Source organism: Curcuma longa, chromosome 11 (genome assembly GCF_044706935.1).
Source record: "Curcuma longa cultivar G26 ecotype Majalengka, Jawa Barat chromosome 11, ITB_CL_G26_1.1, whole genome shotgun sequence".
Classification (NCBI taxonomy): Eukaryota; Viridiplantae; Streptophyta; class Magnoliopsida; order Zingiberales; family Zingiberaceae; genus Curcuma; species Curcuma longa.
In genome coordinates this window covers 13,627,036-13,649,156 of record NC_133871.1, presented here as the reverse complement: position 1 = coordinate 13,649,156, position 22,121 = coordinate 13,627,036, and the positions used below count along the sequence as shown (strand labels likewise).

The 22,121-nt window shown below is 42.1% G+C and overlaps 4 protein-coding genes and 1 non-coding gene across 6 annotated transcripts; 4 read left to right on the top strand and 1 right to left on the bottom strand.

The window, feature by feature from the left end:
• The first annotated feature begins 1,809 nt into the window (after positions 1-1,809).
• On the top strand, positions 1,810-2,565 carry LOC141837167 (putative 2' cyclic ADP-D-ribose synthase BdTIR). Its single transcript, XM_074724616.1, has 2 exons — positions 1,810-2,393; positions 2,496-2,565. Exons 1-2 carry the CDS (start codon positions 1,810-1,812, stop codon positions 2,563-2,565), a joined length of 654 nt encoding a protein of 217 aa, XP_074580717.1.
• A 2,305-nt stretch (positions 2,566-4,870) lies between these two features.
• Positions 4,871-5,759, top strand: LOC141840673 (HMG-Y-related protein A-like). The gene is made up of 2 exons (XM_074728724.1): positions 4,871-5,001; positions 5,088-5,759. Exons 1-2 carry the CDS (start codon positions 4,960-4,962, stop codon positions 5,568-5,570), a joined length of 525 nt encoding a protein of 174 aa, XP_074584825.1. The 5' UTR covers positions 4,871-4,959; the 3' UTR covers positions 5,571-5,759.
• A 2,237-nt stretch (positions 5,760-7,996) lies between these two features.
• On the top strand, positions 7,997-10,043 carry LOC141840672 (uncharacterized). Its single transcript, XM_074728722.1, has one exon. The coding sequence runs from the start codon at positions 7,997-7,999 to the stop codon at positions 9,788-9,790; it is 1,794 nt and encodes a 597-aa protein (XP_074584823.1). The 3' UTR covers positions 9,791-10,043.
• Positions 10,044-10,420: 377 nt separating this feature from the next.
• On the bottom strand, positions 10,421-10,502 carry TRNAS-GCU (transfer RNA serine (anticodon GCU)). The gene has a single exon. It is a non-coding gene; the product is annotated as a tRNA-Ser (tRNA).
• A 1,089-nt stretch (positions 10,503-11,591) lies between these two features.
• Positions 11,592-20,447, top strand: LOC141841183 (mediator of RNA polymerase II transcription subunit 33A-like). Of its 2 annotated transcripts, none has more exons than XM_074729315.1 (12): positions 11,592-11,956; positions 12,835-12,942; positions 13,135-13,444; positions 15,003-15,213; positions 15,698-15,789; positions 15,881-16,232; positions 16,362-16,572; positions 16,980-17,094; positions 17,320-17,481; positions 17,563-18,238; positions 18,899-19,105; positions 19,194-20,447. In XM_074729315.1, the coding sequence occupies exons 1-12, from the start codon at positions 11,697-11,699 to the stop codon at positions 20,300-20,302; spliced, it is 3,813 nt and encodes a 1,270-aa protein (XP_074585416.1). In that variant the 5' UTR covers positions 11,592-11,696; the 3' UTR covers positions 20,303-20,447. The 2 variants fall into 2 exon arrangements, with proteins under 2 accessions (XP_074585416.1, XP_074585415.1); XM_074729314.1 differs by having other exon boundaries at positions 13,135-13,482; positions 14,906-15,213.
• Positions 20,448-22,121: the final 1,674 nt, after the last annotated feature.

Here is a 22,121-nt window from a genome sequence, read left to right as displayed (position 1 = left end):
ATTAAATTGTATCACTAATCTATTAATATGCTTTTTTAAAAAAATTTCATCTCTACTACAATAACCCTACCCATGAAAATGTCAATGAAATCCTTAGGAAATTATATAATATTTTTGTAAAGTATTAGACAATATCTTCTTTTTCTTTTCTTTTACAATATCCATTATGAGAATAATAGGATTTAACGATGAAAATAGCGATAAAACTTTATTTCTATCGTTAATTTATCTATGAAAATTTAATTTCATAGTTAATTTTTATTTTGATCATTGAATTAACAGTGAAATGTAACTTCCATCGCAAGAGTAACAAGGGAATTAATATTCTCTCATTAATTTAACAACGAAAATAAATTTTCATCGTTAACTTAATGACGAAAATAAATTGTCATATCTAGATTAGCGACCATCACTAGATTTGCATTTTTATGGTTTTTCGGCTAATCCCACCCCCCACCCCTGCGCATCTAGTTTCTTCGCCGATCACAAGCATTCTCTCCTCCCAACGTTGCCATGTTCCACGCGAATCTTCGACGTTCCTCTTCTCTCCGAGCTCAGGCATTCCCGCGCCCCGTCTTCATGATTCTCGCTAAGATCCCCCCCCCCCCCCCCCCCCCCCCCCCCCCCCCCCCCCCCCCCCTCTACGTATCGCTCTAAAATTCCATCGTCGGGGTCGCGTCGGGGCCAACCTGGGCAAGCTCGCTGGCATCGGGGCCCGACCTAGGGGAGCTTACCAGCCTCAAGCCCGGCTTGGCGAGCTCACCTAGGCTGGGGACTGAGCTCATCGACGTTGGGCCCAGCTTGGCTGAGCTTGTTGACATCAAACCTGACCTGCCCGAGCTCACCGACTGGTAGCTTGGTCGGTCGTAAGAATAAGCTTGGCTGCTTGGGACAAGGCAAATTGGCCGACTTGCGGCCACAATCTGGGATCGTGGTGGCCGTCTGCAAGCTAAGACGATCATGACCGACAGCTTGGCAGTTCATAAGCTGAGACCTAACCAGAGCGAGCTTGGCAGTCACAAGCTGACACCAGGCCTTAGCCTTGCTGGTTGACAGCTTGGTCAATCGCAATTTGAGGCCCGACCTCAACCCTACTAGTTGGCAGTTTGATTGATCGTGATATGAGGCCGGGGCTCACCCTGTCTGAGAGCTTAGCCAGCGGCTTGGTCGATCATGATCTGAGGCTCAACCTCAACCTTGTCATGTAGAGAAATTGATTGTTGTATAAACAACTATATGATATTTTGGAACGAAGATAGTGAACTGATTGAATGTTGAATTTGTACTCGCTCTCGTTATAAGTATAGTAGTTGCATACTAAGGAAGAAAAAGAAAAATATTATATGAAAGGTTAGTTATTATTTTTCTGTTTATTGTTAGACTTCAATACTTATATACTTTTGTCGCTTGCCACATGAGGTAGATATTACCGCGATATCTTTCAAAATGTAGTAGGCATTACCTAAACAGTGGATTTGGCTTATATTACTTATAATATTAATAAAACAAAATTTTTCAAGGTCATCTAATTGAAATAGAATTTAGTAGCGACATATATATTTTCATGGATTTGAAAACTTCAAAGTAACTCAACTGCTACGAAAACCAAAACCTTGACTCTTTTCTTATTCAAACGATCGAGAACCTTATCAATATATATGTTATCCTCTGAGCCATCAACCTAGCTACAAACTCGACCGCCATAACTCACTGCGAGATAATCCTCGTTAATCCAACCAGATTTAGTTAATTAATCTCTCGTCGCACCTTAATTAATTTTTGTAGCAGCATTTACCGTCCACAACAGCCATGGCCACAGCCGCCGCCTCCTCAGTCCGCCGCGTAGTCTTCCCCTGCCGCGCCGCCGCAGCCTCCAGAGTCCTCACCAGGTGCAGAGACAGAGGAGTAGAAGCGCCGACGAGGAATCCCACCGTCTCCACCGCGGCCCGAAATGCTCGCAGGACGTCGAGAAAGTGCGTGGAGGTGGACGTGTTCCTGAGCCACAAGGGAGTGGACACGAAGAGCTCCGTGGCGGGGTTGCTCTACGACAGACTCGTGCGGGCGAACGCGCGGCCGTTCCTCGACAGCCGGTCGATGGAGCCCGGCGACAAGATCTTCGAGCGCATCGACGCCGGCATCCGGCAGTGCCGCGTCGGCGTAGCCATCTTCTCCCCGCGCTACTGCGACTCCGTTTTCTGCCTCCACGAGCTCGCCGTGATGGTGGAGGCCGACAAGAAGCTCATCCCCATCTTCTGCGACGTCAAGCCGTCGGAGCTAGCCGTCGGCCCCTCCGCCACGGCCGCCGCCCAGTCGCCGGAGGACCTCGCCCGCTACGCCAGGGCCATCCGAGAGGCCAAGCACACCGTCGGTTTGACCTTCGACTCGAAGAACGGGTAAGATGACTAAGATCTCGCGACCAGCAATTTTCATTCTACTCTAAAATATTTACGTAATTATATTTAACATTGTTTAATTCCTGATCCTCAATTAAACAGGGATTGGTCGGAGTTGGTATCGAGGACTACAAACATCGTGCTCAAGTGCTTGAGGGAGGCAAAGCATTGATCAAATTACACACTTGAATTTTAACAACAAAATTTGAGGGGTCAAAAAAAGTTCATTATTTTGTTTAATGTGTTGATAAATTCTTTTGTACGCGTATTAACAAACACATGATCCTTCTGTTTTTTGAGGGAATTGAGAAATCAACCATGTGTATTTACTGTAAATACAGTGGCTTATATGCAATAAAAGATATTTCCGCCGCAGCAGTCAACTTCATGTGGTCTCAAATTGGAAATTTGAAAATCAATAAGGTTGGAAGTCAAAAATATTTACTCAATATCTTCAATTCCTTCACTGAAAAGTTTTTTTTTAAAATTATTTTCCGTCGTTGATGAAAAACTAAAAATGAAGTTGGTGGGTTTTGACAAAATTAGAGGGTGACGTGGCGCCGAGTTCACTGGCTGCTCCATTGTCACGTTTCGTGGACAAAGAATACAGTCTAAGAATAGTCAAAGTTTGGTCAACATGTCGTCAAATATATAAATATATATAAAATTGCTTATTCATTAAATTATAAAAAGATCAACGCATTGGACCAAGAATTGGTCCATGAGCTCGAAATCTTATTGGTTCATGCGAATGCTTTATAATAATTTGCACTGAAATAAAAGATCGTGGAGGTCTTCCTGTCGAAAAGTAGTAGTCAAAACCCGATCTATCGGCCGGTCGAACCAAACGGTAGGATCTAGAACAAGATACGCGACCAGGTTTTGTTCGACCGGTGGGTTGACGACCAGGTGCCGCCGTAAACGGTAGGATCTAGACCAAGATACGCGACGCGCTCAAGAAACTTAATGGAGGTCAAATGTCGTTTCCTGTCGGAAAAAGTCAAAATCGATGAACCGGTCTTGTTTGTTGCTCTATTATTTACATTTTGTTTTGGGACTTCAAGAGAATAATTGAGAAAATACACATATTTGTCCGGGCTAAATTTTATAGCATCCGATAGAAAATAAATAAATAGTATTCATAGTTGACTAGGTAAAGATGACAATTATTCCCAACAGACAGTTTGTACGGCAATCAGGAGAGAAGATGATTTATTGAATGAGAAACTAAGTGAGCTGTCAAAAATCATATACTTTTCAACTAAAATCGGTCAAAAATCAAATTCAACAAAAACAAACATAATTAATGTTATTGACTAGTTAAAACTGACTCGTTGATCCAAAGATATAATTTGAAGATTGAAACATATTCTACGATAGCATATCTTCTTTTTCTTCTTGACTAAAAAGGTAAATACATATAATTCACATTGTTATCGATAAGAATTGGATTGAGATAAAGATAAAAGACCTATGTCACAATAAATCATTATAGGCTATTAATGCATCCGACGAATTTGTCAACTGTCGGACGACCGAATCCTTTTTCGTAGTCAGACCTACATGTATAACATGCCTCTGATATCTAAATTCGACATGGATGTTGGAGAAGATAGAATGGTAGAAGAAGAAAAAGATTAAAATTAGAGTTATCATATATCATTTTTAACTGTTTATTTATAGAGACATGCTTTTAAACTTTAATGGGCTATTGGGTTTTAGATTTACGGGTTATTGGTAGTGTGTGGGTCCAGCTCCAATACAACCTACAAATAATTAGATTGGATTTGTGTCATGTGGGTTGGATCTGTCGGGTTAGAAGGGGATCCTATCCCCAAGTATCATTAGTCCTTCCTCCGAGTTTAACTTCGTTTGACTTTGCTCCTCACTTTGATTTATGAAAGCGTGGGGCACTTGGATTACCGAGCAATAAGAATGATGTAGAAGATATCACCAGGAGTTGAGTCATTAAGATGGATAGGGACTAGAGTTGTTAAACACTCGAGAGTGACTTGGGAGGTTGAGCCAGAGAGCCTACACCGATCGGAGAAGCTCTTATGCAAAAAAGGTGGATATACATGTAAGATGGAATGGGAGAAGGCTTGAGTCACCTAATGGGCAATAGATTCCTTAGCCGCATCAACTATGAATGTCAAATTGCTTATAATGAACTTCTTGTGTAGTGCATTAAAGGGAAGCAAGAAGATAGAAATCTATATTTGATATTTCTATTCTCACACTTAGTATAAAAATAAATGGAGTAGGCGTATCTACCCAATTTTGTAGTTATCGAGGGTATAAGTGCAAAATAATCCAACAGGATCAAATAAATCCAACTTGAAATCGCCACCTAATCGATCCGTGTGCCTTCGCCGCAACGTTTCTCCACGCTTCGATTCCCGTAGCCATACTCGCATCACAGCCGTCCTTTCTACTGGCGTCCTCATGCGACCTCCTTTTTATTTTCCGTCAATTTTCTGTAATCCTTCGCGTCCTTTCCCCTCCACTGGTTCGCCTCATCAATCCGATCTCGATCCTTCTTCCTTTTCCTCAATCGATCTTCGCCATGGCTACTGCAACCGTGGAAGACGAGAAGGCGTACCCCGAGGTTGGTGGATTTGTTTGGGTTGTGTTTGTGCTGTTTCAATCTGAAAACGCGGCGACCAATGGTTTTATTTTCTCTCGCCGTTGCAGATGATCATGGCGGCGATCGCGGCGCTGGGCGACGCTGACAAGTCAGCTATCTCGGACCACATCGAGTCCAACCGTCGCGACCTGCCGCCGGACCACGCGTCGCTCCTCGCGACGCACCTCGACCGCCTGACGGAGAGCGGCGAGCTGCTGCTCGTCGCCGACAAGTACTCGAAACCCGGGGCCGCGCGGTCGCAGGCGCCCGCGAAGCGCGGCCGCGGCCGGCCTCCGAAGCCGAAGCCGGAGGTGCCGTCCGGTTCCGAGCTCCCTTCGCCTCGGCCGCGGGGGCGGCCGCCGAAGCCCAAGGATCCACTGGCGGCTGCGGTGGCCAAGGCGGCCGCTGGGTTCCCTCGTGCCCGCGGACGGCCGCCGAAGGCCGAAAAGGCGGCGGGGTCGACGGCGGGCGGCGCGGTGGTGGTCGGGGTGAAGAGAGGGCGCGGGCGGCCGCCGAAGGTGAAGCCGGCGCTTGTGGCGGAAGCGGTGTAAGCCGTCGAGCTTGTGCACCGTGATGCTCTAATTGTGTAGGTCGCAGCGACATGCGTTGACTTTGGAACCTTCTTGTACACTAAATTATGACGATCATTGTGAAACTGATGACGATGGCTCACCAGCCGCTAAGGCCAGATGGTGAATTTATGTGGAGAAACTTGATTTGATCCAAAATTTCTTCTGTGATGTCCTCCTCTGCTTCTCTGAATTGGTTCATCGGTTTGCTCATATCTCATTATGAATCAGTAGGAGCTGCGTAACTTGATCGTTTACTTTTCGAGTCTGGTAAGATTAGTAATCCAACTGTGGTATTGGAAGTGTAAGAGTTTCTTCAGCAAAATGTCAAATCTGACGAGATCTGTTCTGTCGAGAAAAAAAGGAGGATAAGATTGCATTTGGATTGGTCAACCGGCTTGCTGGCAATCCAATCTAGCATGCCGTTGAATCTGCCTAAACATTCAACGCAAAAAGAATGCAGACTTTTTCTGACGTTTTACCAAGAATTTGAGGAACGAACGATTAGGTTGATGATATGATGAACATAAAGCCAGCCATGGTCAGTCAGAGATATAAATGTTAGTTTAATTTTATCAGTTTAAACTCAAACTATTTTGAATGTTTTGACATACTGAGTCGAGTGGGGAGGTTTCATTTGACAGTCTTGCCTGAATTCGATGAAATTTACTCAATTAATAATTTAGTTTGTTTTTTGTGTATAATTTTATGTTTTTTTTTTTGTGTATGAGGTCAAAGTTGAGAAAAATCTGGTAGAAATTGTGGAAATGATTACTATGTCCTTAGATTTACTAGTCTTGTTTCATCTTCCAATTTTAGGAAAAAATGTTTATTTCTTTTTCTTGTTTTGACGAGTGTGGTTTATGATTGTTTTTCTTTTCCAGTGGAAAATTGCAATAATTGTGTTTCTATGATTAAATACAATGGTATGATTAAATCATCGACTAATAAATTATTGATGTGCATGCTCTTTGAAGATAGTCATCAAAGATAAATAGATTTGAAAATTACTTAAGAGAGTTAGAATGACATTAGAGATAAATTTATTAAATTACTCCGACACTCAAGTTAGGATTTGACGTGAGGAAGAAGATTAAAGACTTAAGAAAATTAGGATTTTGTGTGTGCATACCTGAGCCTATGAGTATGTGCAATCTTTTATAAAGTTAATCTCCGAAATATTAACGTTCGTTTAGGAAAAGTTCTGAGATACATGCTTTTGTTTTGATGTACGCGTTCCAATGATCCATGTCTTCCAAGATATTTACGTGGTTCTTCGGGAGAAACAGTTTTAAAGTTTCTTGATCTCGTGAACGGACCATTTCCATGGACTTAATATGAAATTGAGACAGGGTCAACATATGAGACTGAGACGAAGTGGACACATGATACTGAGCAAATATCGAGGTCGGGTCCAAATTGAATAGAGGTCAAGGTTAAGGATTCGAGGTTAAGCCAAAGTCAGCACATGAGATTGAGTAGAGGTCGAGGGTGGGGGCTTGAGATCGAGTAAAAGATCGAGTTCAGGACCCCAGGTTGAGACGAAGTTAGCACATGAGACTGAGCAGAGGTCAAGATCAAGACCCAAGATCGAGTAGAGATTGAGGTCAAGATCCGGGACTGAGACGAAGTCAACATATGAGAATAAGCAGATACCAATGTGTCGGGGTCCAAAATTGAATAGAGATTGAGGTCGGAGTCTTTTCGTCAGGGGCGGATGTATCTTGATCTCGAAGGGGCCCGGGGGGGCCATGGCCCCCAGCCCAAGTTGAACCTTTTGTGTTTAGATTAAACCCTTAGGGTTACTGGTTAATAGGTTTTAGGGTTAATGGGTTGTTGATCTATTGGATCCTAAACCAACCCGATAAGCCGATAAGGAAACCTAGAAATCGCGAGTCTGCCTTCGTTGGGTCCCGATCGCGCCTCCGTCTTCTTCGTGTCTTCGTCGGGCGCGGCGGCAATAACTTCACATCTTGGATTGCCGGCGATCTGCAAGGTGGCTGAGGACGCCGGTGAGTGATTGTGGATTGGGCAGTGCCGGTGGTTAGGGTCAATCTAATGGCAGTGGTCTGATGAATTTTCAGGAGTTTGAAAATGTTCGGGAAGCTTTGTTTCTGAATCTTTGACTCTTTGTGAAACATATCAAGGTGAGTTTATTTGAAGAGGCTGTTGAGTTTGCAAATGGGATGGTGGCCAAAGGAGTAATTTCGTGTCAAGTCTCAACATCTTTTCTGTCTCCAAGTAAACGGGTTCCGTTGATTGGATTTCCCTCTCTCCCTCCTCTGCTCTCTTTCCCTTCAGGTAAACAAAGCCTTTTTTTTCTTTTTCATCCATGTTTTTCTCAATATTACCTTGCGGACCAACATAATCTATCGCGCATGAAGGCACGACGGCACGCCGCCGCCCCGATGAGAGCTCTCAGAAGAAGACTTCCCTCTCCCCTCCGGCGACTGTTGCATCTCAATTACTCTTCCTCTTTCTCGTCTCCTCCATGGTTCGCTCCGCCGCCACGATCCCCGCCAGCGGATCCTTTCCTCCTCGCCGTCTCCCAGGCCATCGCCGACTCCGCGTCCACCTCTCTCGAAGCCTCCCTCAAGACCCTCCTCCCCTCCCTCACCCCTTCCCTCTTCGCTTCCCTCCTCGCCCTCAACCCGCTCGCCCTCCCTCCTTCTTCCCTTCTTTCCTTCTTCCACTGGCTCTCCTCCCATCCGCCCTTCCGTCACACCCCCGTCTCCTACCTCGCCATGGCCGCCTTTCTTCTCCGCTCTCGCGTCCCTTCCGACGCCGCCCCTCTCCTACGCCTCCTTGTTGATCGACGCGGCCGTCACTCTGCCCCCGCGCTCTTCTCAGCCGCCCTCTCAGTCGCCGCCCCTGCCCTTCCCTCCCCCGCCCTCATCGGCGCTCTCGCCCTCGAGTACGCCCGCGCCGGACACGTGTCTGATGCCATTCAGTGCATCCGCCTCGCAATCAAGCACGGTCTTCCCCTGCCGCTCGATTCCTGCTCCTGCCTCCTCGACCACCTACTCAAGTCTTACTCCCCCGCTTTCGCCTGGGATTTTTTCTCTGAGATCCTCGCTGCCGGATTTCCTCCCAAGGTGACGACTTTCAACGTTCTGATGAACTCCTTCTGCAAGGCAGGCAAGATATCTGAAGCAAAATCCATTTTTGATGAGATCTCCAGGTACGGCTCTCGTCCGAGCGTGGTGAGCTTCAACACTCTCATCAATGGTTACTGTATAGCCGGGAACTTGGAGTCTGGATTCGAGTTGAAAGATCAAATGGTGAATGCTGGGCTTGCTCCTGACATTTTCACTTACTGCGCTCTGATCAAAGGACTATGCAAAACGGGACGACTGGAGGATGCCATCAAATTGTTCGACGAAATGTGTTCAAAAGGATTGGAGCCAAATGCAGTAACTTTTACCACATTAATTCATGGGCATTGCAAGGAGGGAAAGATCAGCGACGCCGTGAATCTTTACCAAGCGATGTTGAAAAGAGGTGTTAGACCAGATTTAATCACTTGGAATGCCCTCGTGAACGTGCTTTGCAAGTCCAGAGACCTGAAGGAGGCAATCAGAGTCGTGGAGAAGATGAGGGAAAGCGGCTTGCAGCCTGATAAAGTGACTTACACTACTCTAATTGATGGCTGTTGCAAGGAGGGCAATCTGAACATGGCGATGCAGATCAAGAAGAAAATGGCAGCCGAAGGGATTGAAATGGATGAAGTGACATACACGGCGCTTATCACCGGATTCAGCAGAGAAGGCCGGGCGATGGACGCAGAGAGAACTCTGCACGAGATGGTAGGAGCTGGCATGACACCCGATGTGGCAACCTACACAATGGTGATCGATGCGTTCTGTAAGCAAGGAGACGTAAAGATGGGTTTCAAGTTGTTGAAGGAGATGCAAAGCAAAGGCCATAAGCCTGGCATCATCACATACAACGTGATCATGAACGGGCTCTGCAAGCTCGGACAAATGGAGAATGCAAAGATGCTGCTAAATGCCATGATTAATGTAGGAGTTGTTCCTGATGACATTACCTACAACATTTTGCTGGACGGGCATAGCAAACATGGAAGGACTAAAGATCACGAAGAGCTGAAGGGGGAAAAGGGAATGGTCCTGGATTTGCCATCATACACTTCACTGATCAATGAGTTAGAGAAAAGGCCAAGGAACCACCATAATACGTAAAAATGGTTGCTTGTTGGTTTGTGTTCTTCCTGTGTGAATCAGCCAATTCGAAGGTGATTACTTGCATCGGTTACCCTTCTCTCAGGTGTTGATTTGGTAATCTGAGAGCAAAACTGGTACAGAAATCTAAATGGTCCAATCGAAATCCATGTCAAAACATCATTCTAAGTGTAAAATGTGCTGCAAATGATCTGAAGATGGCGTCTTTGGATCTTTTCTTGTTCTACTTGATTTGCTGCTTCCGTATTCTTTACTGATCACTTTCTTCCTGAAGCAAATGAAGTCTCGGTGTGTTTTAGTCTGGAAAGAAAAACAGAGTCCATGGGCAAAGCTCCAAGGACATGTAAAACAACAGATACTGAACAAAATAAAGAAGCGAACTCTTCAATTTTATTCAATCCTTTCTATAATATTTATTTGGGCAATGATTTCAAATATTTCTAAAGGAATAATTGTGTTGTTATCTCATAATTGATTTTTTAATGAAGAAAGTATTTTATGCTAAAAAACAAGCATTATTCTTGATAGAAAAATTCTTATTTTTTGCTGGAATACAAAAGAGTTTTAACAAAGAAAGTAGTAAAGAGAAAGGGTTTTAACAAATGAAAGTAGTATAAAAAAAATTATTTTCGTCGCCTGAGAGATTCGAACTCTCGCGGGGAAACCCCATGTACTTAGCAGGCACACGCCTTAACCACTCGGCCAAAGCGACGATGTTGATACCTTTTCGATAAACATTAATCTTAATGTGATGTCATCCGACATCCGCATTAGGGCGATATGAGTCCACCTCTACCACGCCTAGGTCAACATCCGCAAGGGCAAGATCTCCCCGGGTCTCTCCCTCTCCCTCGGCTGGGCCGCTGACGGCAGCTAAGGTCCGCTCCAAAAGGTTTCCGGCACCGTCGAAGTTCCCTACCTCGCCGATGAGAACGCCAGGGATCAAGGACGCCTTCCTTGCCAAGGGCAAGCCGGTGGTTCTGGAGAAACTTAGGATCTTTGTGGAAGCAATGACCAAGGCGGCGCTGCAAAGGACGAACTTGACGCAAAGAAACCTCCCTCGGCGACTGTTCCTGCCGCCTTTCCTATGAATAATGCAGCAGCGGCGGCGGCGGCAAAGAAGAAGAAGAATAAGGAAGGTTTCAAAAACATATCTTCGACGGAGAAATTCTACTGCACAACCTGCAAGGCTGAGCGGCGACAGCCTGCCCAAACCCACGAGCCTAGCCGCATCGGCCGACATCGGCAGGCTTTGCCAAAAGTGTCATTCAGTTTCAAACACAAAAGAAGAAAGCAGACAGTCGTGTGTTAGGTTAGCTTATCAACTACGTCACTGTGACATCACTAACTTACAAATGTTTCAGAATATAAATAAATAAATAAATAAATAAAAAATTTAAAATACAATTCCTTTAACCAAACTTGCGAATCGGCTAAGGTAATTATTTTAGTTGCCTTTTTGTAGTGGTTTAGACTTTACTCCTTAGCAGATGAACCAAAACTTGACTTTTGACTTTCCTTCCCACTTTAGTTACCTCACAGCATTTGCATTTTATTTTTATAAAATTAGCAAATTGAGAGAGGTCAGTGCGTGGCGGGCGTGAACAGCAAATCCTGGAGTGGAGAATCCTGTCTGGAATTGGGTAGCCAATCCCTCACCCACCCCCGACTCCTTGTGACTCGGACACCGAACCAACTGCATAAAATGGAAGTGGGCCCGACTTGCCCGCTCCACTAGTCCATATCCGGCACCTCCCCACTACCGTCGCCGCAAGGCAACGCAGCGGCAGATCGTTTCCACCTACCACCGCCGGCGAATCGACCGCGGCCGTCGGAAGAAGGCGGCCGGGTTCCGTATGCTCTCTCCGTGATCGTGTTGTTGTCGTTGCTAGCTGGCGGCCACCCCATGGCCTTGCCGTGGGACGAGGTGGTGGAGTTCACCAAGGCGGCCCAGGGGACGGGCTGCGACCCCTCCGGCTGGGCGGTGCAGGTCTCCTCCGCGCTGGCTGCGCACGGCGTCGCGGTTCCGTCGCCGGAGCTGGCGCAGCTACTGGCTTCCCACTTGTGCTGGGGAAACGACGTGCCGCTTGCCTGGAAGTACGTCGAGAAGGCCCTCGCAGCCAACATAGCGCCTCCCATGCTTCTCGTGGCGCTCCTCTCAGTCAGGTATTTAATGCACCAGAGCTCTGTTCTTCGACAAAAGAGAGTGATAATTGGTATCTCATGTTTGCTTGAGTCTACCTCGTTTCATTTGATTTAGGGTTATTTGGATAGTCAACATCTACTTTTCTAATTGATTAAGTGAAGTCGTAACTTACATTGATTTCACCGGGAATTCGAACAATGCATGATTCATTAGTTATCTCTCTTCCAAACTATATCTTTAATTCTCTACTGAAGCTCACTGGCATTTTCTAAGGAATGGGCATCATCAAACACAAGGATCATCCTTAAACTACTCATTTGATGTAAACCGAGGAAGATGTATTCTTTTCTGTTCATCAAAGCCGTTTCTTCTTATGATTTTGTATATACATGACACTAGTTGAATTTTTGATGGCTAATGGTCAAAATGTACGCATTTGCTAACCTGACAAAGTACTTTGAAAAGTATGTACACGATAAAATTAATTGTTGACTAATGATTTGTTGAGTGTTATAACTAATGATTTGTTGGAACCATTTAGATGTTTTCAACAAAATATTTATACACCAGTATTTTTTAGAAGAGAAAAAGAAGCAGCTGCGGTCTGTTTGGGGCCTTTTCAGATTTGTTGGTAGACGTTATATCATGGGATTCCTGTTCTGACTGAGATTAATAGACGAATGACCCTTGAAGGCTTGAAAAATACTGGAAATGGCAACTTCAGCCGTGAAACAACTTTCATTTTGATTTCTAAATTTATTGAACTGGGCACTGTTTCCAGATAATTTTCCTACATGCTGTAAAAATTCGCTTAAGATACAGTGGTGTGTCTTTAAATGGGTTACATCCACCCTACTTCTTTTGCTGGATAGTATCATGATTATTTCTCCTTGTACAGGGTTATTCCAAATCGGCGTTGTAAACCAGTGGCATATAGACTATATCTGGAACTTATCCGGAGGCATGCATTTTCCTTCACATCTATAAAGGGGTCACATTTTAAGAAGTAAGACAAAATATTCATAATTACCTTAAATCTGACAATGGCATGTTCTCCATTCCTGTTAACCATTGTGCTTCGTGAATAATTTATTCTTAATGGTGCAAGCATTCATTTCCATTTTCATTTCTGTTTTCTTGTTGCGGATAAGAATTATTTTGGAGTCACATACATTATTTTTTTCTGTTTAATGAGCAGGACAATGGCTTCAATCAATGATGTTCTTCATCTTTCTGAAAAATTTGGTGTTCAAGCTTGTGAACCAGGAGTCTTAGTGGTTGAGTATGTCTTTGCCATTTTATGGCAGTTGCTTGATGCAACCTTAGACGATGAAGGGTTGCAAGAAATAACACCTGTGAAGAACCCCGAGTGGGTGACTAGAACCCAAGACATGGAGATAGAGGGAGAAGTTTCACACAGTGAGAAAAAAATTGAATTCAATGAAAAGCTGCAGAAGCTAAATACAATAATGGCAATTGAAGTAGTTTGGCATTTTCTGCATCAGAAAGTAATTTCCAAGCTTCTCTCCTTGGCACGTGAAAACATGTATGATGTTTTCTTTTTGACTGTTCAACATATTTATGAGAGGTCTTAACAAAAAAATAGTCGCATAGTTTTGTTTTGCAAGAATCTAAATTGACATATTTTGATGAATTAAAAATTTGACATAGTTTATCAGACCTTTCGAAGTGAGAATTTTCAGCTAAAGGTGGTTCTTCACTGGGTTGTTTTGGTGTTTGGATTAGAACACCAAGAAGTTTATTGTGGGAGTACTTAAATCCCTTCTTTGAAACATATGATTGGAAAGCTTATAAGAAAGTACTAAAAAACTTATTCAATTTTCATATGTTAGTTATTGGAGACTTTTCCTTGAGAAAGTGGATAGTTATTAACCTACCTCCCTTGAATGGGTATTGTGTTCACTTCAAAGATAAACAGGTCTTCCAAATGTCATGCCATGTGATTGAATAATGATACCAAATGAGATATTTTGATATTCTCTTCAATTCCCATAATATAAGGCAAATGAAGCACCTATCAAACTTCACCTTCTATACTATATTAGTTCTTTCCACTTGAGAGTTCATTACCTTAACTTGAAAACTAACACATCTGTATGAAGTTCACTTTTTCTGGTTTCATTGGTAGTGCTTAAGTAAAGAGAATGTCAATATTGCAGTGATAGGCAATGGAAAAGGAATTGAGACAAATGTCACAGTGATATTGTCAGACACTTTGGTCTGCACCCATGTTGGTTACCTGAGTTTGTTGAACATAGGTGATAACATTTGAAAAGGAGTTAAAGGCTAAATGTCTCACACATTTAACATCTATCAGTCCTACAGAATGTGTTACATAACACAGCGTGCAAAATATAACATTTTAAGTGAGCATTTCAGTTGCACAGAGACTGTTCCTTATAACACATCTAGACCTGATAGTTTGAAGATTTTTCATAATCTATAATGATTACAATGTTAACTGATATCTGGATATCTTAAGCATACAGTTGTAATAGGGAAAGAAAACTTGGCATCATAGTAGCACAGCTTGCTTCATGAAATTTGACAGCAAACCATTATCCATGCAACTCAAGGGTTTACCAATAAATATGAACTATGTAGAATATGCTTTATATAAATGAGAAATCATATTTCAATATATATGTTTTAAAAGGATGCTTTGCTAGATACAAATTCAATCTTCAATTGTGCATCCAATTGAACTGTGAAGTACAATTTCTCATTCTTCTGACTTGTACTTTCTGGTTGTGAAAAACATTAAGAATGTTTTCTATTCTATGATTTTTTTAAATTAATATTTTTTGATCACCAAGGATTCTATCATTGATGTCATCAAGGTGTATAGTGTATTCATACAAGTTTTATGGAATAAATATAGAACTTTGATCCTTATTTCAAAAACTTTGTTTTGCTTACAATTAAATGCCTTTTGGTGCATCATTTAGGCCATCTCATTGGGATGCTTTCACTCATCATTTAAACTTACTAGCAACAAGCTCCTCAGCATTGCGTAACTCAACAGTATCACCTGAAAAATTGCAGTTCTTCATTATTGACACTTCACGATATGGCAGAGAAGGAAAATCTAGACATTGCCAAGCAATTTCCACTGTTGTTTCTTCTGGTTCTTTAACATCTTCAGGTGGTCATCGCCCAGGATATAGTAATTGTTCGTTCTGGATTCCCATAGATTTGTATCTTGAAGACTGTCTTGGATCAGTTGCTGCTACAGACGCAATTGAAGTCCTTAGTGGTAAAAGATTTGAATATTATGAAAATAAATCATAATCTTTTCTTCTGATCCTATTCAATTAGGGGAATTTCCGGTTGCCCATAAGTTTGATTGATTCTCAATTTTGTCTGTAGATTGTTGATTACCAAAAAACTGGACCAGTACCTTTTCTTGACTTATTTCATTTGGAATTTTCCTCCCTCTTTCCCCAAAGCAGTGAGTCTAAAATGAAAGTACCCACAGATAAGACTGTCTGAATGAAAATACCTACAAACAGAACTATTAGACGTAGGCGAATATTTATGTACAAAAAACAAGATTTTGTGGGGAACAGCTAAATAGGGATTGAAAACTTAAATCAATAAGCCAAATTGAGACAACTATCTGTAAGGTCTGAATAACTTCAAGGCGGCAAACTGTATTCTTTTCCTACTCTTTTTCTTGAATTCCACTTTAGCTGATTGCTATTTTTATTTCTAACCATAGATTGATTATTATGTTATAGGTTTAATCAAGGCCCTTCATGCATTTAATGGTAGAACCTGGCATGATGCATTTCTGGCAATTTGGATGGCCTCCCTTCGATTTGTTCAAAGGGTAAGGATCTCTTTCATCTCTCTAGGAAAATGCTGCCATGTTACTGCTATCAAAATAAAGGTTGATCTAGATATTTGATTCTTGAACTCAGGAAAGGGATCCTCTTGAAGGTCCAGTGCCCCACCTTGACACACGATTGTGCATGTTACTATCAATAACCACACTTTCCATTGCTAACATCATTGAGGAAGAAGAAGCAACAGCTATTGATGTAGTAGAACCAAGCAATCAATGGAAAGAAAAAACATCTGTTGGGAGATGCCGTAAAGATCTAGTGTCTAGTATAAAGATTCTTGGTGATTATGAGAACTTATTGGTTCCTCCTCCATCTGTTACATCTGCAGCTAATAAGGCTGCAGCAAAAGCTATGTTGTTTGTTTCTGGTCTCGCAGGTGGCAGTGGACATCCTGAGAGTACCATGAATGACAAGACAGTAAATTGCAGTAGGTTTTGTACACTTTAAGCATATTGATATTGTCAGTCTAAAAAATTCATATTTACTGTTTGCTTCTCATGGATTTGGCAGTTGATTAATATTTTTTTTCTTATATTGTTTTGTTGGATTGTTTCAGTTGGCAATATGAGACATTTGATTGTTGAGGCTTGTATTTCACGTAATTTGTTGGATACATCAGCATACTATTGGCCAGGTTACATTAGTGGACATATCAACCAGATACCTCGTGCTTTGCCTAATCAAGTTCCTAATTGGTCTGCATTGATGAAGGGTGCACCTCTCACTTCGTCACTGGTAAATGCCTTGGTGGCAACTCCCGCTTCAAGGTTTGCCTTTCTGACATTTTGTCCTGGTCAATTTTTTATATTCATCTATTCTGAAAGCATTAGATAATGCATAACAATAGGTTTGTTAGATAAGTTATTGTGAAACATACTGAACATTTTTTAAGATGACTCAGTTAGTATTCTTTGATTTTGCATACAATTTTCTAATATAAAGAACATAATAGTGAAAAAAAACTCATAATAAGCTGTAACCAAGTAAACGTTCAACTACCAGAACAGAATAGTTCTATGATTCTCTTGAATTCATTTTCATCGATGTAAAGCTGAAGTTTCACTAAAATCTTTTCATGAAGCAATTTGTAGATGGCGATAAATTTATTTCATGTTGTCGACTAGATGGTGAATTTCCAGAATGCACCCCACTGAAACATTTATTTCATTGGAAGCTTGGCAGAGCTTGAGAAGATATTTGAAATTGCAATTAATGGATCTGACAGTGACAAAGTATCTGCTGCAACCATCCTATGTGGAGCCTCACTAGTTCGTGGATGGAATATTCAGGTAATCATCTGATTTATAGCTATGATTTAGAATTTTCACGTCGTAATAACTTAATAATTACTTTAGTTTATTTCTTTAATTTAAATCATTGATATACTCTGTTTTTCATTTGTGTTTAAGGAAAAAAAATGAAAGCTGTATCTTTTAAATTAAATGTTCAGGCCTATGCTCGTATTTCATTATAGATATGATCTTAATGGTTATTTATTTATTAATTTAATGTAGGAGCATACTGTTCGTTTTGTTGCAAAGCTGCTATCACCTTCTATTCCTGCTGACTATTCTGAAGCTGAAAGCCATTTGATTAGTCATGGTCCTATGCTTAATGTTGTTCTTACTGGAATATCATCTGTCGACTGTGTCCAAGTCTTCTCATTTCATGGCTTGGTAGGCTTAATTTCTGAGCTGAGACTTACCATTTTGCAAATGTTGTCAATGAATTTCATCTATAGGCATACTTGCATCCAGGTACCAGAACTTGCAGGAGCCTTGATGGCAATTTGTGAAGTTTTTGGATCTTGCTTTCCTAGTATCTCGTGGACCAGTACCACTGGGGAAGAGATCTCTGTGCATACAGTGTTCTCAAATGCATTTATTCTTCTACTGAGATTATGGAAGTTTAATCATCCACCACTTGAATATTGCATAATGGGAGATGAAGCTCCAGTTGGGTCACAATTGACTCCTGAGTTCCTTCTTTTGCTTCGTAATTCACGTGTTTTATCAAATGGAAAAATAACAAAGAACAGAAGCTGCTCTGAACCACTCTCAGCTGCTACAAGTTCATCCTCTATGCAGCCCATTTTTATGGATTCATTTCCAAAACTGAAGACATGGTACCGGCAGCATCAGGCATGTTTAGCATCAACACTCTCTGGACTTGTTAACGGAACTCCAGTTCATCAAAATGTAGATGTTCTTCTGAACATGATGTTTGGGAAATTCACCAGAGGGAGTAACCAAACGATCGTGTCTGGAACATCTGGAAGTAGCAATTTAAACAGTTCATCTGGCCCTGCTGATGACATCTCTGCTAGACCCAAGTTAGCTGCCTGGGATATTATGGAAGCTGTTCCTTTTGTAGTTGATGCTGCTCTTACTGCTTGTTCCCATGGAAGGCTATATCCACGGGAGTTTGCTACAGGTTTGTTAAATTTACTTAATCTTGCAAGATAAAGTAGATTTTGCAGTATTGAGCCATCTCTTTTTTAAACTAGGAGTTATTCTTCTGCTACAATGGTGATTTGAAGAGTATTTTAGAGAATCAGATTGTGTGATGAAAGATAAGTACTAATATTAGGTCATAATATTCATAATTGTACATTAACTTTCAGGATAAGCACTAATATTCCATAACCTGCTTCTCATTAAGTCATAGTATTCATACCATTCCAACAAATTGCACATTATTTTATTTTTCGGTCATTGAACCGATATTATATCTTCATTCGTCCCGAAGTTTTCAGATATGCATGTAAAAGCTAGCTAAGAATAACATCATTATCATGGATGTATGTGAGTTGATGTGCAAGAGAATCATGACACTCATCATGGATATTTTTGTTCCTCAAGTCTCTTCGTCTGCTGTTGAATTCACTACAAGCTGCTGTTTTTCCTCAATTGCTCGGAGATATTTCCTAGTAGCATATAAGAAACTCTTTTTTCCTTGTTAATTGATTACTATTCATGAGATATTTAGACTGTCAAGCTTGTAAGTTTGTACTAAAATGGATGTTATAGTGGTGGATCAAAAAATGTGCTTGGAAAAGACAGATACTCAACAGTTTGAACCTGCCAATTTTAGGCCTCAAAGATCTTGCTGATTTCCTTCCTGCATCTCTGGCCACCATCGTGAGTTACTTCTCGGCTGAAACAACACGTGGTGTTTGGAAGCCAGCTTACATGAATGGAACAGATTGGCCTAGCCCTGCTGCAAATTTGTCCAGTGTCGAGGAGAACATCAAAAAAATAGTGGCCACCACCGGCGTTGATGTCCCTAGTCTTGTTGCAGGTAGTCTCATCCTGATGACACATTTAATTTATTTTTTGTCCAACGGTCTCTTTTGGATCATCTTCAATGTTTCTGACTTCCTTTGCAGGAGGAAGCTCGTTGGCTACTCTTCCACTACCTTTAGCAGCATTTGTCAGCCTCACGATTACTTATAAACTTGACAAAGCCTCGGAGCGATTCCTGAACCTTGCTGGTCCGGCGTTGGAGAATCTCGCAGCTAGTTGTCCTTGGCCAAGCATGCCGATCGTCGCTGCCTTGTGGACCCAAAAGGTGAAGAGATGGACTGATTTCCTAGTGTTTTCTGCATCCCGTACCGTCTTCCACCACAACAAAGATGCAGTCGTTCAGCTCCTCAAAAGTTGTTTCACTGCGACGCTCGGTCTGTCTCCTCAAATACCAAACCATGGAGGTGTGGGCGGACTTCTCGGACATGGATTTGATTCTCATTTTTCCGGCGGCCTTTCCCCTGTTGCTCCGGGAATCCTCTATCTCCGAGTCCACAGATGCATCAAGAACATCTCCCTACTAACCGAAGTGACCCTCTCCCTATTAATGGCCTCAGTTAAAGACATCATGGGAAGTATAGTTTCGAAGGAGACATCTGAGAAACTGAAGAAAACCAAGTACGGGATGAAATATGGTCAGGTCTCACTTGCTGCCGCAATGACACGTGTCAAAGTGACTGCTACTCTCGGAGCCACATTTGTGTGGCTATCAGGTGGATCAGGAATGGCCCAGTGTCTGCTACAAGAGATGCTCCCTTCATGGTTCATCTCAGTCCATGAGCTAGACGAGGAAGGAGGCAACGGGGGTGTCGTATGCATGCTGATCGGACATGCACTGGCTTACTTCGCTGTCCTCTGCGGAATGTTTGCCTGGGGCATCGACTCAGCATCCGTCTCTAAGCGTCGCGCGAGGGTCATCGCATCGCACATGGAGTTCTTGGCGAGCGCATTTGATGGGAAGATCTCGCTAGGATGTGATTGGGCGCTCTGGCGTGCTTATGTCTCCGGGTTTGTGGGTTTAGTGGTGGATTGCGCACCGAGTTGGGTGCTCGAGGTCGAGCTGCATGTTTTGAAGAGTGTCAGCCAAGGGCTGAAGCAATTGAATGAGGGCGAGCTTGCGCTTGCACTTCTCGAGAAAGGCGGAGTTGTGGCGATGGGCGTGGCTGCTGAACTGATCTTGGCTAGTGCATGATGCTTACGACCGCCCAAGATGAGTTAGTTCTCTTCTCCTGTTCTTCCTTCTTCCCTAAATTTGGCATTGCTAATCTTACAATGGCTATCTCATTTCTATATTTAAGCGTGCTGTTTTACAAGTTCCTCATGGATTGCATTTCAAAGATGTATGCAAAGTGCTATGTATACCCATGATCAACGACATTGCAGGCAATGAGTGAGCAAAAGGAAGGATCAAAGTTGAGTTTGTAGATGGTTGAAATGGTCAGAGCTCTAGGCTCGTTCATTCATGAGACCAACGATAATATAAATATGTTTTTTAAAAGTAAAAAAAAAATAAAATATTGATAATTAATTTTTTTTTGTTCATTTTAAAATTTACTACAAATTAATAACATGATAAAATATCCATCACTTCTCCCTTCCTCTTTATCATCTCGGGCGCCCCCATATCATCTCGACTTCCGTAGTTTGTGGAACCGACGACGCGGAGAGGGAGCATTTGTGGAAAAGAAAAGAAAAAGATTCGATTTTGATTCCTCGTAAAGGAGAAGAGGAGCAGATTCTCCTAGTGGTGCCACTTCTGCTAGGGCTCAGGTAGGAAGCTAGGAGAGGAGCATAAGGAGGAGAAGAGAGCGCGGAGGCTCAGACGACGGCTGGAAAGATGTTTAAGGAGATCGATTACTGTGACGCGCTTGGTGTCAGCCCATCAGCCTCGGAGGCCGAGATCAAGAAGGCCTATTACATGAAGGTATGCTCCTCTTCCTCCGAGATCTTAGGTTTTTATCAGTTGTAGTAAATTTTGACCTTCTGAAACTTTCCGAGTTCAAATTAAGTTCTTTGTCTTCTCTTAGAGGGTAAATTTAACAATGGAACTGAAGAATCAGAATCAATGTTGGCACCTTACAAATTGGGTTGAAATGGTGGATCGCGATTCTCTGGATGCACCACTTCATGCGCAAGCCCTACAGCTACACAGGTAGTGCTGCTTTTCTGTAAAAATATAAGGCATTGCTATCTGAGCTAACTGGTTCCATCAAACCAATATTCCATCTGTCTGAGGGATCTAAACTATTTCTCTTCACTTCGACTGTTTTTTCTGAACTAATATAATAGAGAAGTTCATTAAAAACTCCACATATATATTTTTATTTTGTCACTGTCAGAGTCCATAGGTGGTGGAGGCCCTCAGTTTACTGGTGCTAACTGCAACTTCCCCATGCCCACTGCACCACCTGGTGCTCAAAGAAATGCTTGATCATCATCAGGTTGCATTGTTTGTAGTTTTGGCAGCTTGGTACTCATTTGATCATCCACACATGCTTTATATCTTTGTTTGGGAAGATTTGTTGTACATCAGAGTTTGTATTTCATGTTTGAGTGATTATTTTGTGTGGTAGAAAGATGATGTTGTGCAAAAATAGTATTATATCATATATGTTTGTATGCTTGAATCTAGCAATTGCTGTTAGAATTTGAGTGCGTGTAAGAATTTTCTTGTTTCTTCCTCCTATGTAAATTACAAGTTGTGAAAATAATGAGTGATGTAGGTTCCCTGAGGAATCTGGTATGTTTTGTGTCAGGTAACTCTTTGAAGTGAGTGGCATTTGAAGTTCCTTATTGGCCCTCTGTAGCCTGACTTAAAGATTTGCATCAGTTATTTATGAATAGTTTTATTAATAATTCTTTGTTATTATTATTATGAAGGCCATTATGTTTTTTCTTTTCTCTTTCGTTCTTTTAAACCAAAGATAATGAGAACATCATATTCTTGATCTTATGTTTTATCATTGAGAAGTTACAGTGCTTTCATGGACTTTCCAGATGTTGGGAATGTA